Source organism: Protomyctophum bolini, assembly GCF_963924005.1.
Source record: "Protomyctophum bolini genome assembly, chromosome: 16".
In the NCBI taxonomy this organism is placed as follows: Eukaryota; Metazoa; Chordata; class Actinopteri; order Myctophiformes; family Myctophidae; genus Protomyctophum; species Protomyctophum bolini.
In genome coordinates, this window is record NC_137877.1 from 41,150,602 (window position 1) to 41,174,596 (window position 23,995).

General features: G+C 41.8%; 1 protein-coding gene across 1 annotated transcript in view; it reads right to left on the reverse strand.

Annotated features, from left to right (window-relative positions):
- The window catches only part of LOC308330980 (uncharacterized protein), a gene marked incomplete at its 5' end in the record, with an annotated part of 29,204 nt that extends 12,519 nt beyond the window's left edge, over positions 1-16,685 (reverse strand). Inside the window, 15 exons of the mRNA XM_080786049.1 lie at positions 1,568-1,732; positions 3,581-3,745; positions 4,920-5,165; positions 5,651-5,815; positions 6,608-6,772; positions 7,562-7,726; positions 8,795-8,959; positions 9,721-9,897; positions 11,540-11,780; positions 12,295-12,440; positions 13,233-13,397; positions 14,187-14,351; positions 15,420-15,584; positions 16,348-16,444; positions 16,661-16,685. Coding sequence (XP_080642175.1) covers positions 1,568-1,732; positions 3,581-3,745; positions 4,920-5,165; positions 5,651-5,815; positions 6,608-6,772; positions 7,562-7,726; positions 8,795-8,959; positions 9,721-9,897; positions 11,540-11,780; positions 12,295-12,440; positions 13,233-13,397; positions 14,187-14,351; positions 15,420-15,584; positions 16,348-16,444; positions 16,661-16,685 — 2,417 coding nt within the window. The remainder of the gene's footprint in view (positions 1-1,567; positions 1,733-3,580; positions 3,746-4,919; positions 5,166-5,650; positions 5,816-6,607; positions 6,773-7,561; positions 7,727-8,794; positions 8,960-9,720; positions 9,898-11,539; positions 11,781-12,294; positions 12,441-13,232; positions 13,398-14,186; positions 14,352-15,419; positions 15,585-16,347; positions 16,445-16,660) is intronic.
- Positions 16,686-23,995: the final 7,310 nt, after the last annotated feature.

Here is a 23,995-nt window from a genome sequence, read left to right on the forward strand (position 1 = left end):
GAATGAATGAATGAATGAATGAATGAATGACACATTTATAATATGCATTATTCCTGGATTTAAAACCTGCTTCAAGGACTCTCATGTCCCACATAGGGTGCCTTCACACCTGGATGTTTTAGTTCCATTAAAACAAACCCTGAACCCCCAACATAATCATATTTGAACTGGGACCCCCCAAAAGACTTATATATTGAACTGGGAGCCCCTAAAATACTTATATATTGAACTGGGACCCCCAAAAGACTTATATATTGAACTGGGAGCCCCCAAAATACTTATATATTGAACTGGGACCCCCAAAAGACTTATATATTGAACTGGGACCCCCCATCCTTGTAGGCATTAAATTAAAGGTGTAGTGAAATAGCCTTTTGTGCATTTTATTTTGAAGTTTCAGCCTCAGATGGCAGGATCTTAGTTTCTGAACCAATCAGAGCGTTGCATCCCTCCAGGCTATGGGGACGTAGGTCCATCTCATGCACGACCACGTGCACGCACATGCACAGTGGTTTGTTTACAAGTGACAGAGAGACCTGCAGCAAAGCTAGGGGGTTATCTCTAACCTGTACACATGACCATATGCATTATGTTAGCGTGATGATTAGGTTTAAAACGAGTCTGGATGTCATCTTGAATGAGATTAAAAACGGATGATTTCTGTAATCAGTAGCAGCTGTGTTTGGACGGACGCGCAGGAATGGGACTCAAACGGGTGAGCTTCATTTTAATTGGCTTTCATTGACGTGTATCTCTACACGTCATCAGTCATCACGCAGCACGTTTTAGTTTTCAGGAAGTAATTACATTTTTATTTTTATGGACTTTTTATATAAACACACACAAATGAGAATTTCGGCATGCATCCATTGTTAGGTATGCCAATATGATGACCACGGATATGCTCTAAAAGTGTTTCACTACACCTTTAATGTGAAAATATTACCAAACTACAAGCTCACAACACCTCACAGTGAGCTTGCAGGTCGGCTATTTTCACGATGTTTGGCTCTTTCCTCCGTAATATTAGTATTATTATAATATAATTTAGAAGGTCGATAACTGTGGCGTAGCTACAACGGGTCGCAAGTCAAAAATAGCCGATCTACAACTCCTCTACGCGTTGTGAGAAACTCTGCTGTATGATGAAGTAGCCGATATTCACCTTAAAGGGATATTACACTTTTAACCCATTCTGACCTGAGATCAGATTCTAATAATGTCTTCTACATCCTGACAGTTTTCATTCTGACCTGAGATCAGATTCTAAAAATGTCTTAGCGCGCCACCGAGTGGCGCGCTATGAGCTTGTAGATCTGCTATTTTTCAATAGCTAAAAATCAGCTGAGTTTGCAATTAGTTTGAGGTCAAATTACATTATTACTGGACTAAAAACGGGTTAAACATGTTTGGGGTACTTTTAACATCTACTCAGGGACATAGGCTTGGGTTAACATGATATCAAGCTTATTAATACATTCTCCCCACAGCATTCATATTATATTCACATAATACAGTACATAATAAAACAGAAGTGATCAAAATAAATGTGGTAAATGTATCTTACTTTAGAACTTCCAGTCTACAGTGTGGGCTCTTCAGTGAAGCACAGAGTCCTGAGTCCTGCAGGTCGTTTTCACTGAGGTCCAATTCTCTCAAATGGGAAGGATTAGAGCTGAGAGCTGAAGACACATCTTCAATGTCTGTCTTTCTGAGTTTACAGCCAGCAAGTCTGTGAATGCAGATTAAATAAGAGAATATCAAAACAAATTATACCTAAATAATCATATCTGAACTTGGGAGACCCCTACCTGACAAGTACTTGGAATTATAGGCATTACTTATAGCCAAACTACAAGCTCACAATGCCTCACAGTGAGCTTGTAGATCAGCTATTTTCATAATGTTTGCGACTTTCTTGCATAATATTTGACAATTTGGTTTTAAAAATGTTTTAAAGGTAATTTAATTGTACCTTAAAGCCTAAACCACACCAAAGGGTCGGGTCGGGACAAAACCTTTTCTTTCTTTTTGTTTTTACATCAACCACACCAATGCAACTCAATGAGTTTCATTGGTGTGGTTTATCTTAAAAAAAAAACACTTTGTCCCGACCCAACCCTTTGGTGTGGTTTGGGCTTTAGAAATGTACAGATACTCTGTGTACACTTATACTGTTGGTTTGTCTACTTTTCAGTGAGAAAACAATGCTGCACATTAAGCTAATCCTCTGGGGACCCCCTTGGGGGTCCAGACCCTCAGTTTGGGAACCACAGACCTAGACTAATATAATGATAATTGATTAGTACAGTAGGTAGATGCAGACTATTGATTATGTATTAATGCGTACCACGGTAAAGCTCGATAACTGTGGCGTAGCTACAAGGGGTTGAAAGTCGAAAATAGCCGATCTGCAAGCTCACAAGTGTTGTGCCCTCGCCGCGCTGTGATTCAATTCAGTTCAATTCTATTAAAGTGTCCACTCACAATAAGTTGTCTCAAGACATTTTACATGTAGAGCAGAGAACCAACATAGATCCCACCCTGAGCATTAAGACATTTCGAGACAGTGAGCTTGTAGATCAGCTATTTTCGGTGCGCAACCACGTTGTATGTCGAAGTAGCCTATACATTTGCCTTAAAGGGATATTACACGATCACTATCAAGCTTATTATTAATACATTCTCACCACAGCATTCATATTATATTCACATAATACAGTGCATAATAAACAGAAGTGATTAAAATGAATGTGGTAAATGTATCTTACTTTAGAACTTCCAGTCTACAGTGTGGGCTCTTCAGTGAAGCACAGAGTCCTGAGTCCTGCAGGTCGTTTTCACTGAGGTCCAATTCTCTCAAATGGGAAGGATTAGAGCTGAGAGCTGAAGACACAGCTTCAATGTCTGTCTTTCTGAGTTTACAGCCAGCAAGTCTGTAATGCAGATTAAATAAGATATTATAAAAACAGATGATACCTAAACAATTATTTGAACTGAGGACCCAATAACCTGACAAGCAAGAATTGTAGGCATTTCATTTAGTTTGACTCGGCTGCACAGATACATGTTGTGTTTGCGTCTTCCGTAATATTCGCCAATTTACCAAATTGGTTTTAAAAATGTTTTAAAAGTCATTACATTGAAATATGCAGATACTAGTCTGTATACACTTAAACTGTATGTTGGTGTGTTTACTGTTGAGTGAGAAACCACACTAGTTGCACATTAAGCTAATCATCTGGGGACCCGCTTGGGGGTCCAGACCCTCAGTTTGGGAACCACAGGCCTAGACTAATAGAATGATATTTGATTGGTACAGTAGGTAGATGCAGGATATTGATTATGTGTTGATCTGTTGCGTACCTCGGTAAAGCTTGATAACTGTGGCGTAGCTACAACGGGTCACACGTATAAAATAGACAATCTACAAGCTCACCAGAGTTGCCTTAAAGGGATATTACACGATCACTATCAAGCTTATTAATACATTCTCACCACAGCATTCATATTGTATTCACATAATACAGTACATAATAAAACAGAAGTGATCAAAATAAATGTGGTAAATGTATCTTACTTTAGAACTTCCAGTCTACAGTGTGGGCTCTTCAGTGAAGCACAGAGTCCTGAGTCCTGCAGGTCGTTTTCACTGAGGTCCAATTCTCTCAAATGGGAAGGATTAGAGCTGAGAGCTGAAGCCACAACTTCAACGTCTGTCTTTCTGAGTTTACAGCCAGCAAGTCTGTGAATGCAGATTAAATAAGAGATTATAAAAATGAATTATACCTAAATAATCATATCTGAACTTGGGAGACCCCTACCTGACAAGTACTTGGAATTAAAGGCATTACTTTCAGTTTCACTGATACATATTATGAAAATAGCCAAACTACAAGCTCACAATGCCTCACAGTGAGCTTGTAGATCAGCTATTTTCACAATGTTTGCAACTTTCTTCCGTGATATTTGACAATTTGGTTTAAAAAATGTTTTAAAAGTAATTTAATTGTACCTTAAAGCCTAAACCACACCAAAGGGTAGGGTCGGGACAAAACCTTTTCTTTCTTTTTGTTTTTACATCAAACACACCAATGCAACTCAATGAGTTTCATTGGTGTGGTTTATCTTAAAAAACACTTTGTCCCGACCCAACCCTTTGGTGTGGTTTGGGCTTTAGAAATGTACAGATACTCTGTATACTGTACACTTATACTGTTGGTTTGTCTACTTTTCAGTGAGAAAACAATGCTGCACATTAAGCTAATCCTCTGGCGACCCATTCGCCAGCTACTACACTTAGGACAACATTATCTTTAAATTATTGCCAGGATGTGTGTTGTGCACCTTCATGCTAGACAGATGATGACACACACATGGTCCCTGGAGGATGGACCCTACAGATCATATCACACACATGGTCCCTGGAGGATGGACCCTACAGATCATATCACACACATGGTCCCTGGAGGATGGAGGATTAAGTGACTCCATGGCCTTTCCCTCTAGGTCAACTTTGTACCACTTTCAAAAGCTTTGGCTGCTTTTTATATTACATTGCATCGAGGGACTCCCTTTGATAATTAACCAGACCTACAAGCTGTCAATTTGTTGAGATGCAAAGCATTGTATGCTTATAGATCTGTGAGTGACACCTTTCAACTTGTTCTACTGAGTGCCTTCACCACAGTGAAGCGGATTTAACGTTGGGTATTTTGTCTGTCTTTTATGGTGTTAAAAGGGGTGTGGAACAATGCAGAACAATGCAGACAATACACACAATACCCATAATACCACACAATACCACTAATCACTATTTGAAATGCAGACAACCTTTATGCCAACCTTCATTTATAATTATAGTGTTAACTGTAATGGCATATTGACTCTAGGATGTTTCTATTCACTTGACTACTAACCGAGCCTTTCTGCAGTTCCTCACAGCTGGGATCAGTCTCCTTCGCCCCTCCTCTGATGTGTTGTATTTGTCCAGGTCCAACTCTTCCAGAACCTCCTCTGACATCTGCAGCATGAGGGCCAGAGCTGAACACTGGGTCTCAGACAGTTTCTCTGTTCTGTTCTCTGACTTCAGGAACTGTTGGATCTTCTGATGTAGTGAGTGGTCGTTCATCTCCATCAGACAGTTTGGGAACCACAGACCTAGACTAATAGAGTGATAATAGATTAGTACAGTAGGTAGATGCAGACTATTGATTACGTATTAATCGTACCACGGTAAAGCTAGATAACTGTGGCGTAGCTACAAGGGGTTGAATGTCGAAAATAGCCGATCTGCAAGCTCACAAGTGTTGTGCCCTCGACACGCTGTGATTCAATTCAGTTCAATTCTATTAAAGTGTCGACTCACAACAAGTTCTCTCAAGACATTTTACATGTAGAGCAGAGAACCAACATAGATCTCAACCTGAGCATTAAGACATTTGGAGACAGTGAGCTTGTAGATCAGCCATTTTCGGTGCGCAACCATGTTGTATGTCGAAGTAGCCTATACATTTGCCTTAAAGGGATATTACACGTTCAATATCAAGCTTATTAATACATTCTCACCACACCATTCATATTATATTCACATAATACTGTACATAATAAAACAGAAGTGATCAAAATAAATGTGGTAAATGTATCTTACTTTAGAACTTCCAGTCTACAGTGTGGGCTCTTCAGTGAAGCACAGAGTCCTGAGTCCTGCAGGTCGTTTTCACTGAGGTCCAATTCTCTCAAATGGGAAGGATTAGAGCTGAGAGCTGAAGACACATCTTCAACGTCTGTCTTTCTGAGTTTACAGCCAGCAAGTCTGTGAATGCAGATTAAATAAGATATTATAAAAACAAAAGATACCTAAACAATTATTTGAACTGAGGACCCAATAACCTGACAAGCAAGAATTGTAGGCATTTCATTTAGTTTGACTCGGCTGCACAGATACATGTTGTGTTTGCGTCTTCCGTAATATTCGCCAATTTACCAAATTAGTTTTAAAAATATTTTAAAAGTCATTACATTGAAATGTGCAGATACTATTCTGTATACACTTAAACTGTATGTTGGTGTGTTTACTGTTGAGTGAGAAACCACACTAGTTGCACATTAAGCTAATCATCTGGGGACCCCCTTGGGGGTCCAGACCCTCAGTTTGGGAACCACAGGCCTAGACTAATATAATGATATTTGATTGGTACAGTAGGTAGATGCAGGATATTGATTATGTGTTGATCTGTTGCGTACCTCGGTAAAGCTTGATAACTGTGGCGTAGCTACAACGGGTCGCACGTATAAAATAGACAATCATACGAGCTCACAAGCGTTGCGTCCTCGACGCGTTGTGAGTTTGTGCATCAACTGTTTATGGTGTGTAATCCAGTTGTATGACAAAGTAGCTCAGAAGCTTATACATTAGCCTTAAAGGATTAATACACTTTCAAACATATTTGGGTAATTTTAACATCTACTCAGGCCCATAAGCTTGGGTTACCTGCATGATATCAAGCTTATTAATATTCTCACCACAGCAATCATATTATATTTACATAATACAGTACATAATAAAACAGAAGTGATCAAAATAAATGTGGTAAATGTATCTTACTTTAGAACTTCCAGTCTACAGTGTGGGCTCTCCAGTGAAGCACAGAGTCCTGAGTCCTGCAGGTCGTTTTCACTAAGGTCCAATTCTCTCAAATGGGAAGGATTAGATCTGAGAGCTGAAGACACAGCTTCAACGTCTGTCATTCTGAGTTTACAGCCAGCAAGTCTGTGAATGCAGATTAAATAAGATATTATAAAAACAAAAGATACCTAAACAATTATTTGAACTGAGGACCCAATAACCTGACAAGCAAGAATTGTAGGCATTTCATTTAGTTTGACTCGGCTGCACAGATACATGTTGTGTTTGCGTCTTCCGTAATATTCGCCAATTTACCAAATTGGTTTTAAAAATATTTTAAAAGTCATTACATTGAAATGTGCAGATACTAGTCTGTATACACTTAAACTGTATGTTGGTGTGTTTACTGTTGAGTGAGAAACCACACTAGTTGCACATTAAGCTAATCATCTGGGGACCCCCTTGGGGGTCCAGGCCCTCAGTTTGGGAACCACAGGCCTAGACTAATATAATTATATTTGATTGGTACAGTAGGTAGATGCAGGATATTGATTATGTGTTGATCTGTTGCGTACTTCGGTAAAGCTTGATAACTGTGGCGTAGCTACAACGGGTCGCACGTATAAAATAGACAATCATACGAGCTCACAAGCGTTGCGTCCTCGACGCGTTGTGAGTTTGTGCATCAGCTGTTTATGGTGTGTAATCCAGTTGTATGACGAAGTAGCTCAGAAGCTTATACATTTGCCTTAAAGGATTATTACACTTTCAAACATATTTGGGTAATTTTATCTACTCAGGCCCATAAGCTTGGGTTAACTGCATGATATCAAGATTATTAATATTCTCACCACAGCAATCATATTATATTCACATAATACAGTACATAATAAAACAGAAGTAATCAAAATAAATGTGATAAATGTATCTTACTTTAGAACTTCCAGTCTACAGTGTGGGCTCTTCAGTGAAGCACAGAGTCCTGAGTCCTGCAGGTCGTTTTCACTGAGGTCCAATTCTCTCAAATGGGAAGGATTAGAGCTGAGAGCTGAAGCCACAACTTCAACGTCTGTCTTTCTGAGTTTACAGCCAGCAAGTCTGTGAATGCAGATTAAATAAGAGATTATAAAAATGAATTATACCTAAATAATCATATCTGAACTTGGGAGACCCCTACCTGACAAGTACTTGGAATTAAAGGCATTACTTTCAGTTTCACTGATACATATTATGAAAATAGCCAAACTACAAGCTCACAATGCCTCACAGTGAGCTTGTAGATCAGCTATTTTCACAATGTTTGCGACTTTCTTCCGTGATATTTGACAATTTGGTTTTAAAAATGTTTTAAAAGTAATTTAATTGTACCTTAAAGCCTAAACCACACCAAAGGGTAGGGTCGGGACAAAACCTTTTCTTTCTTTTTGTTTTTACATCAAACACACCAATGCAACTCAATGAGTTTCATTGGTGTGGTTTATCTTAAAAAACACTTTGTCCCGACCCAACCCTTTGGTGTGGTTTGGGCTTTAGAAATGTACAGATACTCTGTATACTGTACACTTATACTGTTGGTTTGTCTACTTTTCAGTGAGAAAACAATGCTGCACATTAAGCTAATCCTCTGGCGACCCCCTTGGGGGTCCAGACCCTCAGTTTGGGAACCACAGACCTAGACTAATAGAATGATAATTGATTAGTACAGTAGGTAGATGCAGACTATTGATTACGTATTAATGCGTACCACGGTAAAGCTCGATAACTGTGGCATAGCTACAAGGGGTTGAACGTCGGAAATAGCCGATCTGCAAGCTCACAAGTGTTGTGCCCTCGACGCGCTGTGATTCAATTCAGTTCAATTCTATTAAAGTGTCGACTCACAACAAGTTGTCTCAAGACACTTTACATGTAGAGCAGAGAACCAACATAGATCCCACCCTGAGCATTAAGACATTTGGAGACAGTGAGCTTGTAGATCAGCTATTTTCGGTGCGCAACCACGTTGTATGTCGAAGTAGCCTATACATTTGCCTTAAAGGGATATTACACGTTCAATATCAAGCTTATTATTAATACATTCTCACCACAGCATTCATATTATATTCACATAATACAGTGCATAATAAAACAGAAATGATCAAATTAGATGTGGTAAATGTATCTTACTTTAGAACTTCCAGTCTACAGTGTGGGCTCTTCAGTGAAGCACAGAGTCCTGAGCCTTTCAGGTGGTTTTCACTGAGGTCCAATTCTCTCAAATGGGAAGGATTAGAGCTGAGAGCTGAAGACACAGCTTCAATGTCTGTCTTTCTGAGTTTACAACCAGCAAGTCTGTGAATGCAGATTAAATAAGAGATTATAAAAACAAATTATACCTAAAAAAAATATTTGAACTGAGGACCCAATACCCTGACAAGCAAGAATTGTAGGCATTTCATTTAGTTTGACTCGGCTGCACAGATACCGTAATATTCGCCAATTTACCAAATTGGTTTTAAAAATGTTTTAAAAGTAATTAAATTGTACCTTTAGAAATGTGCAGATACTAGTCTGTACACTTAAACTGTATGTTGGTGTGTTTACTGTTGAGTGAGAAACCACACTAGTTGCACATTAGGCTAATCATCTGGGGACCCCCTTGGGGGTCCAGACCCTCAGTTTGGGAACCACAGGCCTAGACTAATATAATGATATTTGATTGGTACAGTAGGTAGATGCATTATATTGATTATGTGTTGATCTGTTGCGTACCTCGGTAAAGCTTGATAACTGTAGCGTAGCTACAACGGGTCGCACGTATAAAATAGACAATCTACAAGCTCACAAGCGTTGCGTCCTCGACGCGTTCAACTTGTGAGCTCAGCTGTTTATGGTGTGTAATCCAGTTGTATGACGAAGTAGCTCAGACGTTTATACATTTGCCTCAAAGGATTACACTTTCAAACATATTTTGAAAGTGGCCCATAAGCTTGGGTTACCTGCATGATATCAAGCTTATAAATATTCTCACCACAGTAATCATATATATATTCACATAATACAGTGCATAATAAACAGAAGTGATTAAAATTCATGTGGTAAATGTATCTTACTTTAGAACTTCCAGTCTACAGTGTGGGCTCTTCAGTGAAGCACAGAGCAGCTCCACTAGTCCTGAGTCCTGCAGGTTGTTTTCACTGAGGTCCAATTCTCTCAAATGGGAAGGATTAGAGCTGAGAGCTGAAGCCACAACTTCAACGTCTGTCTTTCTGAGTTTACAGCCAACAAGTCTGTGAATGCAGATTAAATAAGAGATTATAAAAACAAATGATACCTAGTTCACTGTCATTGAAGTTAACTAAAACATCTCCTATCTAGTTATCCAGAGATATAGACACCGCACTTGACAACACAGAATGTCTGTACGGTCTGTACAGAGGAAGATAGACATTTTGATATCAAAGACTTCAACCAGCAGTTGAAGGAGTGAAATGAAGACTGAACAACAACATTGGATATTTACTGACTAAACGTTGTAAAAGCTTTACAAACAAGCTGCTGGAGACCAGCATTCAGTCTCTATTTATATTCTCTGTCTCCTCAAGCTGGGCCACAGATGAGGCTTTACTGTTAGTTTGAATTTACCCCAATATTATAATATTGCATAACCTACAATATTATAACATTTCATAACCTACACAATGTTATAAGTCCAGTGTTGTTTTGGCAGCATTGATTTTAGTTTTAGTCATAGTCTCTTGAATAGCTTTCATTTAGTTTTAGTGACATATTAGTCACCTGGAATGTTTTAGTTTTTAGTCTAGTTTTAGTCGACTAAATGTCATAAGATTTTAGTCGACTAATTCTACAGTTGATTTAGTCGACTAAAATGTATTGTGGCGGGCCTTGATGCCGTCATAATGACAGATTTTTGCTGAAAATAGTCGCTCTACAAGCTCACAACAGGTCGCAGCATTGTGAGCTTGTATAAGAATTAGGAAAGAATTATCCAATGTGGTACTTTTTTCTTTTCTTTTTTGTTAACCCAAGAAAAGGAAATGAGCAGCTCCAAACGTTGCATCAAACATATGCACAGATATAAGAAGTGTCTTATATTATTAATATTGATCCTTTTCACAAGCAACAACTGTTAACTTATGCTCCTTTAACGGAGTAATTAAAATAACCATGGCAGTTAAAATATCATTATTGAATCTGGAGCTTAGACAAACTATGTTGCTTATAACTTAAGTTGTCCATGGATATTCAGCCATTATACAGCATTGATAATTTAATTCGCCAGCTACTACACTTAGGACAACATTATCTTTAAATTATTGCCAGGATGTGTGTTGTGCACCTTCATGCTAGACAGATGATGACACACACATGGTCCCTGGAGGATGGACCCTACAGATCATATCACACACATGGTCCCTGGAGGATGGACCCTACAGATGATATCACACACATGGTCCCTGGAGGATGGAGGATTAAGTGACTCCATGGCCTTTCCCTCTAGGTCAACTTTGTACCACTTTCAAAAGCTTTGGCTGCTTTTTATATTACATTGCATCGAGGGACTCCCTTTGATAATTAACCAGACCTACAAGCTGTCAATTTGTTGAGATGCAAAGCATTGTATGCTTATAGATCTGTGAGTGACACCTTTCAACTTGTTCTACTGAGTGCCTTCACCACAGTGAAGCGGATTTAACGTTGGGTATTTTGGCTGTCTTTTATGGTGTTAAAAGGGGTGTGGAACAATGCAGAACAATGCAGACAATACACACAATACCCATAATACCACACAATACCACTAATCACTATTTGAAATGCAGACAACCTTTATGCCAACCTTCATTTATAATTATAGTGTTAACTGTAATGGCATATTGACTCTAGGATGTTTCTATTCACTTGACTACTAACCGAGCCTTTCTGCAGTTCCTCACAGCTGGGATCAGTCTCCTTCGCCCCTCCTCTGATGTGTTGTATTTGTCCAGGTCCAACTCTTCCAGAACCTCCTCTGACATCTGCAGCATGAGGGCCAGAGCTGAACACTGGGTCTCAGACAGTTTCTCTGTTCTGTTCTCTGACTTCAGGAACTGTTGGATCTTCTGATGTAGTGAGTGGTCGTTCATCTCCATCAGACAGTTTGGGAACCACAGACCTAGACTAATAGAGTGATAATAGATTAGTACAGTAGGTAGATGCAGACTATTGATTACGTATTAATCGCACCACGGTAAAGCTAGATAACTGTGGCGTAGCTACAAGGGGTTGAATGTCGAAAATAGCCGATCTGCAAGCTCACAAGTGTTGTGTCCTCGCCGCGCCGCGCTGTGATTCAATTCAGTTCAATTCTATTAAAGTGTCGACTCACAACAAGTTCTCTCAAGACATTTTACATGTAGAGCAGAGAACCAACATAGATCTCAACCTGAGCATTAAGACATTTGGAGACAGTGAGCTTGTAGATCAGCCATTTTCGGTGCGCAACCATGTTGTATGTCGAAGTAGCCTATACATTTGCCTTAAAGGGATATTACACGTTCAATATCAAGCTTATTAATACATTCTCACCACACCATTCATATTATATTCACATAATACTGTACATAATAAAACAGAAGTGATCAAAATAAATGTGGTAAATGTATCTTACTTTAGAACTTCCAGTCTACAGTGTGGGCTCTTCAGTGAAGCACAGAGTCCTGAGTCCTGCAGGTCGTTTTCACTGAGGTCCAATTCTCTCAAATGGGAAGGATTAGAGCTGAGAGCTGAAGACACATCTTCAACGTCTGTCTTTCTGAGTTTACAGCCAGCAAGTCTGTGAATGCAGATTAAATAAGATATTATAAAAACAAAAGATACCTAAACAATTATTTGAACTGAGGACCCAATAACCTGACAAGCAAGAATTGTAGGCATTTCATTTAGTTTGACTCGGCTGCACAGATACATGTTGTGTTTGCGTCTTCCGTAATATTCGCCAATTTACCAAATTAGTTTTAAAAATATTTTAAAAGTCATTACATTGAAATGTGCAGATACTATTCTGTATACACTTAAACTGTATGTTGGTGTGTTTACTGTTGAGTGAGAAACCACACTAGTTGCACATTAAGCTAATCATCTGGGGACCCCCTTGGGGGTCCAGGCCCTCAGTTTGGGAACCACAGGCCTAGACTAATATAATGATATTTGATTGGTACAGTAGGTAGATGCAGGATATTGATTATGTGTTGATCTGTTGCGTACCTCGGTAAAGCTTGATAACTGTGGCGTAGCTACAACGGGTCGCACGTATAAAATAGACAATCATACGAGCTCACAAGCGTTGCGTCCTCGACGCGTTGTGAGTTTGTGCATCAACTGTTTATGGTGTGTAATCCAGTTGTATGACAAAGTAGCTCAGAAGCTTATACATTAGCCTTAAAGGATTAATACACTTTCAAACATATTTGGGTAATTTTAACATCTACTCAGGCCCATAAGCTTGGGTTACCTGCATGATATCAAGCTTATTAATATTCTCACCACAGCAATCATATTATATTTACATAATACAGTACATAATAAAACAGAAGTGATCAAAATAAATGTGGTAAATGTATCTTACTTTAGAACTTCCAGTCTACAGTGTGGGCTCTCCAGTGAAGCACAGAGTCCTGAGTCCTGCAGGTCATTTTCACTAAGGTCCAATTCTCTCAAATGGGAAGGATTAGATCTGAGAGCTGAAGACACAGCTTCAACGTCTGTCATTCTGAGTTTACAGCCAGCAAGTCTGTGAATGCAGATTAAATAAGATATTATAAAAACAAAAGATAACTAAACAATTATTTGAACTGAGGACCCAATAACCTGACAAGCAAGAATTGTAGGCATTTCATTTAGTTTGACTCGGCTGCACAGATACATGTTGTGTTTGCGTCTTCCGTAATATTCGCCAATTTACCAAATTGGTTTTAAAAATATTTTAAAAGTCATTACATTGAAATGTGCAGATACTAGTCTGTATACACTTAAACTGTATGTTGGTGTGTTTACTGTTGAGTGAGAAACCACACTAGTTGCACATTAAGCTAATCATCTGGGGACCCCCTTGGGGGTCCAGGCCCTCAGTTTGGGAACCACAGGCCTAGACTAATATAATTATATTTGATTGGTACAGTAGGTAGATGCAGGATATTGATTATGTGTTGATCTGTTGCGTACTTCGGTAAAGCTTGATAACTGTGGCGTAGCTACAACGGGTCGCACGTATAAAATAGACAATCATACGAGCTCACAAGCGTTGCGTCCTCGACGCGTTGTGAGTTTGTGCATCAGCTGTTTATGGTGTGTAATCCAGTTGTATGACGAAGTAGCTCAGAAGCTTATACATTTGCCTTAAAGGATTATTACACTTTCAAACATATTTGGGTAATTTTATCTACTCAGGCCCATAAGCTTGGGTTAACTGCATGATATCAAGATTATTAATATTCTCACCACAGCAATCATATTATATTCACATAATACAGTACATAATAAAACAGAAGTAATCAAAATAAATGTGATAAATGTATCTTACTTTAGAACTTCCAGTCTACAGTGTGGGCTCTTCAGTGAAGCACAGAGTCCTGAGCCTTTCAGGTGGTTTTCACTGAGGTCCAATTCTCTCAAATGGGAAGGATTAGAGCTGAGAGCTGAAGCCACAACTTCAACGTCTGTCTTTCTGAGTTTACAGCCAGCAAGTCTGTGAATGCAGATTAAATAAGAGATTATAAAAATGAATTATACCTAAATAATCATATCTGAACTTGGGAGACCCCTACCTGACAAGTACTTGGAATTAAAGGCATTACTTTCAGTTTCACTGATACATATTATGAAAATAGCCAAACTACAAGCTCACAATGCCTCACAGTGAGCTTGTAGATCAGCTATTTTCACAATGTTTGCGACTTTCTTCCGTGATATTTGACAATTTGGTTTTAAAAATGTTTTAAAAGTAATTTAATTGTACCTTAAAGCCTAAACCACACCAAAGGGTAGGGTCGGGACAAAACCTTTTCTTTCTTTTTGTTTTTACATCAAACGCACCAATGCAACTCAATGAGTTTCATTGGTGTGGTTTATCTTAAAAAACACTTTGTCCCGACCCAACCCTTTGGTGTGGTTTGGGCTTTAGAAATGTACAGATACTCTGTATACTGTACACTTATACTGTTGGTTTGTCTACTTTTCAGTGAGAAAACAATGCTGCACATTAAGCTAATCCTCTGGCGACCCCCTTGGGGGTCCAGACCCTCAGTTTGGGAACCACAGACCTAGACTAATAGAATGATAATTGATTAGTACAGTAGGTAGATGCAGACTATTGATTACGTATTAATGCGTACCACGGTAAAGCTCGATAACTGTGGCGTAGCTACAAGGGGTTGAACGTCGGAAATAGCCGATCTGCAAGCTCACAAGTGTTGTGCCCTCGACGCGCTGTGATTCAATTCAGTTCAATTCTATTAAAGTGTCGACTCACAACAAGTTGTCTCAAGACACTTTACATGTAGAGCAGAGAACCAACATAGATCCCACCCTGAGCATTAAGACATTTGGAGACAGTGAGCTTGTAGATCAGCTATTTTCGGTGCGCAACCACGTTGTATGTCGAAGTAGCCTATACATTTGCCTTAAAGGGATATTACACGTTCAATATCAAGCTTATTATTAATACATTCTCACCACAGCATTCATATTATATTCACATAATACAGTGCATAATAAAACAGAAATGATCAAATTAGATGTGGTAAATGTATCTTACTTTAGAACTTCCAGTCTACAGTGTGGGCTCTTCAGTGAAGCACAGAGTCCTGAGCCTTTCAGGTGGTTTTCACTGAGGTCCAATTCTCTCAAATGGGAAGGATTAGAGCTGAGAGCTGAAGACACAGCTTCAATGTCTGTCTTTCTGAGTTTACAACCAGCAAGTCTGTGAATGCAGATTAAATAAGAGATTATAAAAACAAATTATACCTAAAAAAAATATTTGAACTGAGGACCCAATACCCTGACAAGCAAGAATTGTAGGCATTTCATTTAGTTTGACTCGGCTGCACAGATACCGTAATATTCGCCAATTTACCAAATTGGTTTTAAAAATGTTTTAAAAGTAATTAAATTGTACCTTTAGAAATGTGCAGATACTAGTCTGTACACTTAAACTGTATGTTGGTGTGTTTACTGTTGAGTGAGAAACCACACTAGTTGCACATTAAGCTAATCATCTGGGGACCCCCTTGGGGGTCCAGACCCTCAGTTTGGGAACCACAGGCCTAGACTAATATAATGATATTTGATTGGTACAGTAGGTAGATGCATTATATTGATTATGTGTTGATCTGTTGCGTACCTCGGTAAAGCTTGATAACTGTAGCGTAGCTACAACGGGTCGCACGTATAAAATAGACAATCTACAAGCTCACATAAGCGTTGCGTCCTCGACGCGTTCAACTTGTGAGCTCAGCTGTTTATGGTGTGTAATCCAGTTGTATGACGAAGTAGCTCAGACGTTTATACATTTGCCTCAAAGGATTACACTTTCAAACATATTTTGAAAGTGGCCCATAAGCTTGGGTTACCTGCATGATATCAAGCTTATAAATATTCTCACCACAGTAATCATATATATATTCACATAATACAGTGCATAATAAACAGAAGTGATTAAAATTCATGTGGTAAATGTATCTTACTTTAGAACTTCCAGTCTACAGTGTGGGCTCTTCAGTGAAGCACAGAGCAGCTCCACTAGTCCTGAGTCCTGCAGGTCGTTTTCACTGAGGTCCAATTCTCTCAAATGGGAAGGATTAGAGCTGAGAGCTGAAGCCACAACTTCAACGTCTGTCTTTCTGAGTTTACAGCCAACAAGTCTGTGAATGCAGATTAAATAAGAGATTATAAAAACAAATGATACCTAGTTCACTGTCATTGAAGTTAACTAAAACATCTCCTATCTAGTTATCCAGAGATATAGACACCGCACTTGACAACACAGAATGTCTGTACGGTCTGTACAGAGGAAGATAGACATGTTGATATCAAAGACTTCAACCAGCAGTTGAAGGAGTGAAATGAAGACTGAACAACAACATTGGATATTTACTGACTAAACGTTGTAAAAGCTTTACAAACAAGCTGCTGGAGACCAGCATTCAGTCTCTATTTATATTCTCTGTCTCCTCAAGCTGGGCCACAGATGAGGCTTTACTGTTAGTTTGAATTTACCCCAATATTATAATATTGCATAACCTACAATATTATAACATTTCATAACCTACACAATGTTATAAGTCCAGTGTTGTTTTGGCAGCATTGATTTTAGTTTTAGTCATAGTCTCTTGAATAGCTTTCATTTAGTTTTAGTGACATATTAGTCACCTGGAATGTTTTAGTTTTTAGTCTAGTTTTAGTCGACTAAATGTCATAAGATTTTAGTCGACTAATTCTACAGTTGATTTAGTCGACTAAAATGTATTGTGGCGGGCCTTGATGCCGTCATAATGACAGATTTTTGCTGAAAATAGTCGCTCTACAAGCTCACAACAGGTCGCAGCATTGTGAGCTTGTATAAGAATTAGGAAAGAATTATCCAATGTGGTACTTTTTTCTTTTCTTTTTTGTTAACCCAAGAAAAGGAAATGAGCAGCTCCAAACGTTGCATCAAACATATGCACAGATATAAGAAGTGTCTTATATTATTAATATTGATCCTTTTCACAAGCAACAACTGTTAACTTATGCTCCTTTAACGGAGTAATTAAAATAACCATGGCAGTTAAAATATCATTATTGAATCTGGAGCTTAGACAAACTATGTTGCTTATAACTTAAGTTGTCCATGGATATTCAGCCATTATACAGCATTGATAATTTAATTCGCCAGCTACTACACTTAGGACAACATTATCTTTAAATTATTGCCAGGATGTGTGTTGTGCACCTTCATGCTAGACAGATGATGACACACACATGGTCCCTGGAGGATGGACCCTACAGATCATATCACACACATGGTCCCTGGAGGATGGACCCTACAGATCATATCACACACATGGTCCCATGGAGGATGGACCCTACAGATCATATCACACACATGGTCCCTGGAGGATGGACCCTACAGATCATATCACACACATGGTCCCATGGAGGATGGACCCTACAGATCATATCACACACATGGTCCCATGGAGGATGGACCCTACAGATCATATCACACACATGGTCCCTGGAGGATGGACCCTACAGATCATATCACACAGCATGGTCCCTGGAGGATGGACCCTACAGATCATATCACACACATGGTCCCTGGAGGATGGAGGATTAAGTGACTCCATGGCCTTTCCCTCTAGGTCAACTTTGTACCACTTTCAAAAGCTTTGGCTGCTTTTTATATTACATCACATCGAGGGACTCCCTTTGATAATTAACCAGACCTACAAGCTGTCAATGTGTTGCGATACAAAGCATTGTATGCTTATAGATCTGTGAGTGACACCTTTCAACTTGTTCTACTGAGTGCTTTCACCACAGTGAAGCGGATTTAACGTTGGGTATTTTGGCTGTCTTTTATGGTGTTAAAAGGGGCGTGGAACAATGCATAACAATGCAGACAATACAGACAATACCACTAATCACTATTTGAAATGCAGACACCTTTTATGCCAACCTTCATTTATAATTATAGTGTTAACTGTAATGGCATTAATGGCATGTTTCTATTCACTTGACTACTAACCGAGCCTTTCTGCAGTTCCTCACAGCTGGGATCAGTCTCCTTCGCCCCTCCTCTGATGTGTTGTATTTGTCCAGGTCCAACTCTTCCAGAACCTCCTCTGACATCTGCAGCATGACGGCCAGAGCTGAACACTGGGTCTCAGACAGTTTCTCTGTTCTGTTCTCTGACTTCAGGAACTGTTGGATCTTCTGATGTAGTGAGTGGTCGTTCATCTCCATCAGACAGTTTGGGAACCACAGACCTAGACTAATAGAGTGATAATAGATTAGTACAGTCGGTAGATGCAGACTATTGATTACGTATTAATGCGTACCACGGTAAAGCTCGATAACTGTGGCGTAGCTACAAGGGGGTTGAACATCGAAAATAGCCGATCTGCAAGCTCACAAGTGTTGTGTCCTCGACACGCTGTGATTCAATTCAGTTCAATTTTATTAAAGTGTCGACTCACAACAAGTTGTCTCAAGACATTTTACATGTAGAGCAGAGAACCAACATAGATCTCAACCTGAGCATTAAGACATTTGGAGACAGTGAGCTTGTAGATCAGCTATTTTCGGTGCGCAACCATGTTGTATGTCGAAGTAGCCTACAATAATAATAACTAGAATTTCGGCCCCCTTCGGGAGCCTCATCCCAGTGTCGTTGCAGCGCAATATGGGAAGAAGGAAATTGCGGGATTTGACAGACTCCACTTCATGTTTCAGCTGTGTTTTTAAACTCAGTAGTGTGCCCTGCACATGTAGTAACGGATGGGTTATAAATTATTATAATACTGTACTGCACTCCTTAGTATTGCACTGTACTGTAATGTTGTCCTCTGTACTGTACTTTACTGTACGTCTTTACTGTACTGTACTGTACTGTTGTTAATGTTGTTATTGTTGTTTTTCTTATAATGATTATTATTATTATTGTTATTATTATTACATGCATTATTGTTCTGATGTGAGCTTGTTTGTAAATGAGTGAGTTTACAAAGAAGCTTATTGTTAGCTAAGCTGCCCACTTAAGCACCCTGACCACACCCAGCACAATGACATTAGCACCCCTGGCTAGTTACAGTAGCTGGCCACTTAAGCACCCTGACCACTGCAACAATTACATTAGCACCCCTCCCCACCCCAAGGATGGCCTATAGGTGAGGAATGTTGTTTTTCCAGTTCTAGATGGGAGATCATTAAGATGCTGCTGGATCCTGTATTAAGATGCATCCTTACTTCCTTCCTTTCAAGCAAGGGAATTTAATTGAATGCCTGGAAATGTACCATTGTTTTGTCTGTAACTGTAGAGTTTTTTCCACTTTTGATGTAAGGGGGCAGAGAGGTTGATTTAGGGGGGCAAACACCCCTCCCCCCCCCCCGTGGCGCCAGGCCTGCAAATCCAGAAGTATAATTTCCACTTTATAAAGTCCATGCACTGTAGTGAATAGCATTTATCCATTTAGATATATTGAATTACTTATTTGTACACAGGAACATAATGTGTGTCTTTACAATAACTGTAATGTAACAATAATACTAATAATGTAATGTAATAATTATTTAATTAACGAATTAAATAACCTTATTTTATTCTGAAGGCAACCGGATGTCTTAAATTAGCTAGCTCTCAAACAGGAATTTCTAAATTTGCTTATTAGACGGAGACAACTCGCAGGCAGTGCCTCAGCCCAGATGCAAGAGAGGATCGTTACAGGATTGTATAGGACACCAGTTTTGGTGTGACACAGACGGCTACCACATATAGCTTCATACTGGGTGAAAGTGTCCTTCCAAAAATTATTTTGTCGCTCGAAATTGTTATTCACAATGACATCGAGTTGAGGTGTTTGTGTTTTAGGGTAATTGTTGCATAAGCGCTATTTCGCACTCGAGACCGGGCCATCTCCCTCCCCTGTGTCTGAAGCAGCTAGCATGGAAGCTATATGGATTATGGAAGCTTTCCCTCCGATTGCACACAACCATGCCGTTATCCACGCGTCCATCCGATTGCTTTTAATGTAAATGTCCCATCCACTGAGCAAAAGCGATATAAGCGCCTTATTCATTCATTCGATTCATTTGGGTGTGTGACATGTGTGGGGCTGTGCAGTAGTGCTGTGGGCTTTCGGACGGAGCTGCTGTTCGAGTCGCTGAAAGGGGGAGGGGACTTGGGATGGCAGTGTAGAGTAGGCACGACATTGAGGGGTAGAAACCATCCCGGTCGCGTGGTTCATCTAACGCGTGTGTCACTGTGAAGGACTGGCCCCATTAAGTGAACGTAGTTGGCGACACAGGAGCAGTGAAAGGGGGAGGGGCCTTCGGATGGCAGTGTAGAGTAGGCACGACATTGAGGGGTAGAAACCATCCCGGTCGCGTGGTTGATCTAACGCGTGTGTCACTGTGAAGGACTGGCCCCATTAAGTGAACGTAGTTGGCGTAGTAGACGCCAACATGACGATTCCGACGTAGGCTGTAGAGGTTGAGCAATAATAGCGTGTTTGACAAAAGTAATATTTAAAAAGTAAATAAGACATTTTTGGCGAATGCAATGTAGTCTATATGTTTTCTGGGAGTGTGCAGGTTTTATTTTGCATATAGAGATGTGTGGTGAAAGTGTGGTTCGGTCGGAGAAAGCTGTTGGATAAACGGCCATGTGCTTATGTACCCCTGTCTATTAGGGTAGCAGGATACAGTACATAATAAAACGATAGTTACGTATGTAACTACGGTTCTATGAGTCCCGAATGACCGCCAGAGGCGGTGCTTTAAGCACTGAATACGTCCCTTCGCGCATGCGCAGTCGAGTATTTTATACCAACAATGTCAATTTTGACCCCGTGATGACCCCCGGAGTAGTCTATATCTTCCGGCAGTCACCTGGGGCTCAGTCCCTACAGAATCTTCTCGCGAGAACATGAGGATTCTGAGTGACAAAAGTGCCTCTGGCGGTCATTCGGGACTCATAGAACCGTAGTTACATACATAACTATCGTTCTATTTCGTCCCTGCTAACCGCCAGAGGCGGTGCTTTAAGCACTGAATGACTTATACCAGCCAAGTCACGAGGAATCCTGATTACAAACCTCAAAGGGTAGAACCGGAGGATTCGGGGAAGAGGACCACGTCCAATGGGTGGGGAGTGGCCACATTCACCCTGTAGAATCTTGAGAAAGTGCCTGCCGAAGCCCATTTGGCGGCGGCACAAATGTCCTCCAAGGGCACCCCTCTCATGGCAGCCCATGATGTGGAAATGCTCCTTGTAGCACCGTACACCTGATGGTACGGGGAGGTTACTTACCTCATAGGCGTGGCTGATTGTGTCTACAATCCAGTGGGACAGGCGCTGCTTGGAGAGAGCCCCGCCTTTGTTCACACCACTATGGCAAAGGAATAGCTGCTCTGCCCGCCTGATGCGTGCAGTAGCTTCAATGTAGGCTCTCAGAGCCCGGACTGGGCACAACAGCTCCAGTTTGTCTGTCCCCTCTCCAGGTGGGGGGTTAAATCGAGCCAGCCTGATAGGCTGGTTGAGGTGAGCCTGCGACAGCACCTTCGGGAGGAATGCTATGTTTGGCCACAGCGTGACCCCCGAGCCGTCTGCGTTCCACCTCAGACATGAGTCACTGACTGACAGAGCGTGCAGTTCACTGACGCGCTTTGCCGATGTAATGGCCAGGAGAAGGGATGTCTTGTATGACGCCCATTTCACCTCGGCCTGTGCCAAGGGTTCGAAGGGAGGCCCGCACAGGGTGTCCAGTACCCGGTTAAGGTCCCATGACGGAGCTCTCGGAGCTCTCGGGGGATGCAACCTCCGAGCCCCTCTCAGGAAGAGGGACACCAGGTTGTGGCTCCCTACTGTGCGGTCGTTAATTGTCACATGGCGGCAGGATATTGCTGCCACGTAAACCTTCAAGGTAGAGGGGGACCGGCCCTTACCTAGTAGGGATTGCAGGAACTCCAGGATTTTGGGTACAGGGCAGTGTACTGGGTCTTCGCCCAGATCCCTACACCAGCTGGAAAACAGCTTCCACCTGTTGTCGTACTGTAGCCTGGTGGACGGCGCTCTGGCGTTCAGTATGGTGTGTCTCACCGGGCTGCTCAGCAGTGGCTCCGGCCCCTGAGCGGCCAGACGCACAGCTGGAGGCGTTGTGGGCATGGGTGCCAGATCCGGCCTCCCAGCTGCGACAGTAGGTCCCTCCTGTCGGGGAGGCGCCAAGGCGTTCCGTGACAGAGGCTGTGGAGCAGGGGGAACCATGTCCTCCCTGGCCAGAAAGGGGCCACCAGCAGGATGGTGTGACCCTCCTGAACGACCCTCTGGAGACCTGAGCGTACCAGAGGAAGTGGTGGAAATGCATAGAGCAGCTCCTGTGGCCAGGGGTGCGCCAGTGCGTCCAGGCCTAGAGGACTGACGGTTTCCGCTAGGGAAAACCAGCGAGGGCAGTGGGTTGACTCCCCTGAAGCGAAGAGGTCCACCTGTGCTCTCCCGAAGCGGGCCCAGATGGTGTGCACCACATCCGGATGGAGGCGCCATTCCCCTGACGGGGGCTTCTGGCGGGAGAGGAAGTCTGCGAGGTGGTTCCGCTCCCCTGGTATGTGCACCGCCTGTAGGCTGGTGAGACGGGGGGCCGCCAAGTCAGCAGGTCTGTGGACACCTCTAGTAGTCGTGCAGACTTGGTTCCGCCCTGGTGATTGATGTGGAATACGGTTGAGGTGTTGTCTGACCGTATGAGTATGTGCCTGCCTCTCAAGTATGGCAGGAAGCGTTGTAGGGCCAGGTGCACCGCACGTAGCTCCAGCACATTTATGTGGTCTCGGCGATCTTCCGCCGACCACTGGTTGCGAGCTGTCCTGCTCTGCCACACCGCACCCCAGCCCAGGAGGCAAGCGTCGGTGGTGACGATCTCCCTGCGAGAGGGAATGGACCCCATAGGGACCCCCCTCGACAGGTACACCCTGTCTCTCCATGGGGCTAGGGCGAGTAGACACTGTTGTGACACGGTTATCTTCTTGTGTCTGTGTCGCTCGGCATCCAACTGAAAACTGTTCAGCCACCTCTGCAGGGGGCGCAGTCGCAGCAAACCCAGGGGGACAACGGCCGCCACGGACGTCAGTTTGCCCAAGAGGCGGAGGAATGTGATGAGCGACAGCCGACTGCCTCTCCGGAACATGGGAAGAAACTTTATAATGTCGTCCACCCGGCGTGAGGACGGACAGGCTTTCATCGTTATGGTGTGTAACGCCAGACCAATAAATGTTGTGGTTTGGGATGGGATCAGGCAACTTTTTTCCACATTTACCTTTAACCCCAGCCGGGCTGCATGGGACAGGAGACGTGCTGTGTCCTCGGCTACCAGCGCCTGGGATGGCGCGCAGATCAGCCAGTCGTCGAGGTATGGAAGGATCTTGACGCCCTGCGATTGGAGAGGCGCCAGCGCCGCTGCCACACACCTCGTGAATACTCTCGGAGAGAGGGAGAGCCCGAACGGCAGAACTCTGAACTGCCAGTGGCGGCCTCGATAGGCAAACCGCAGGAACTGGCGGTGTTGCCGAGCAATGGGGACATGAAAATATGCGTCCTTTAGGTCCACTGATGTGAACCATTCCCTGTGGGCGATGGATTGC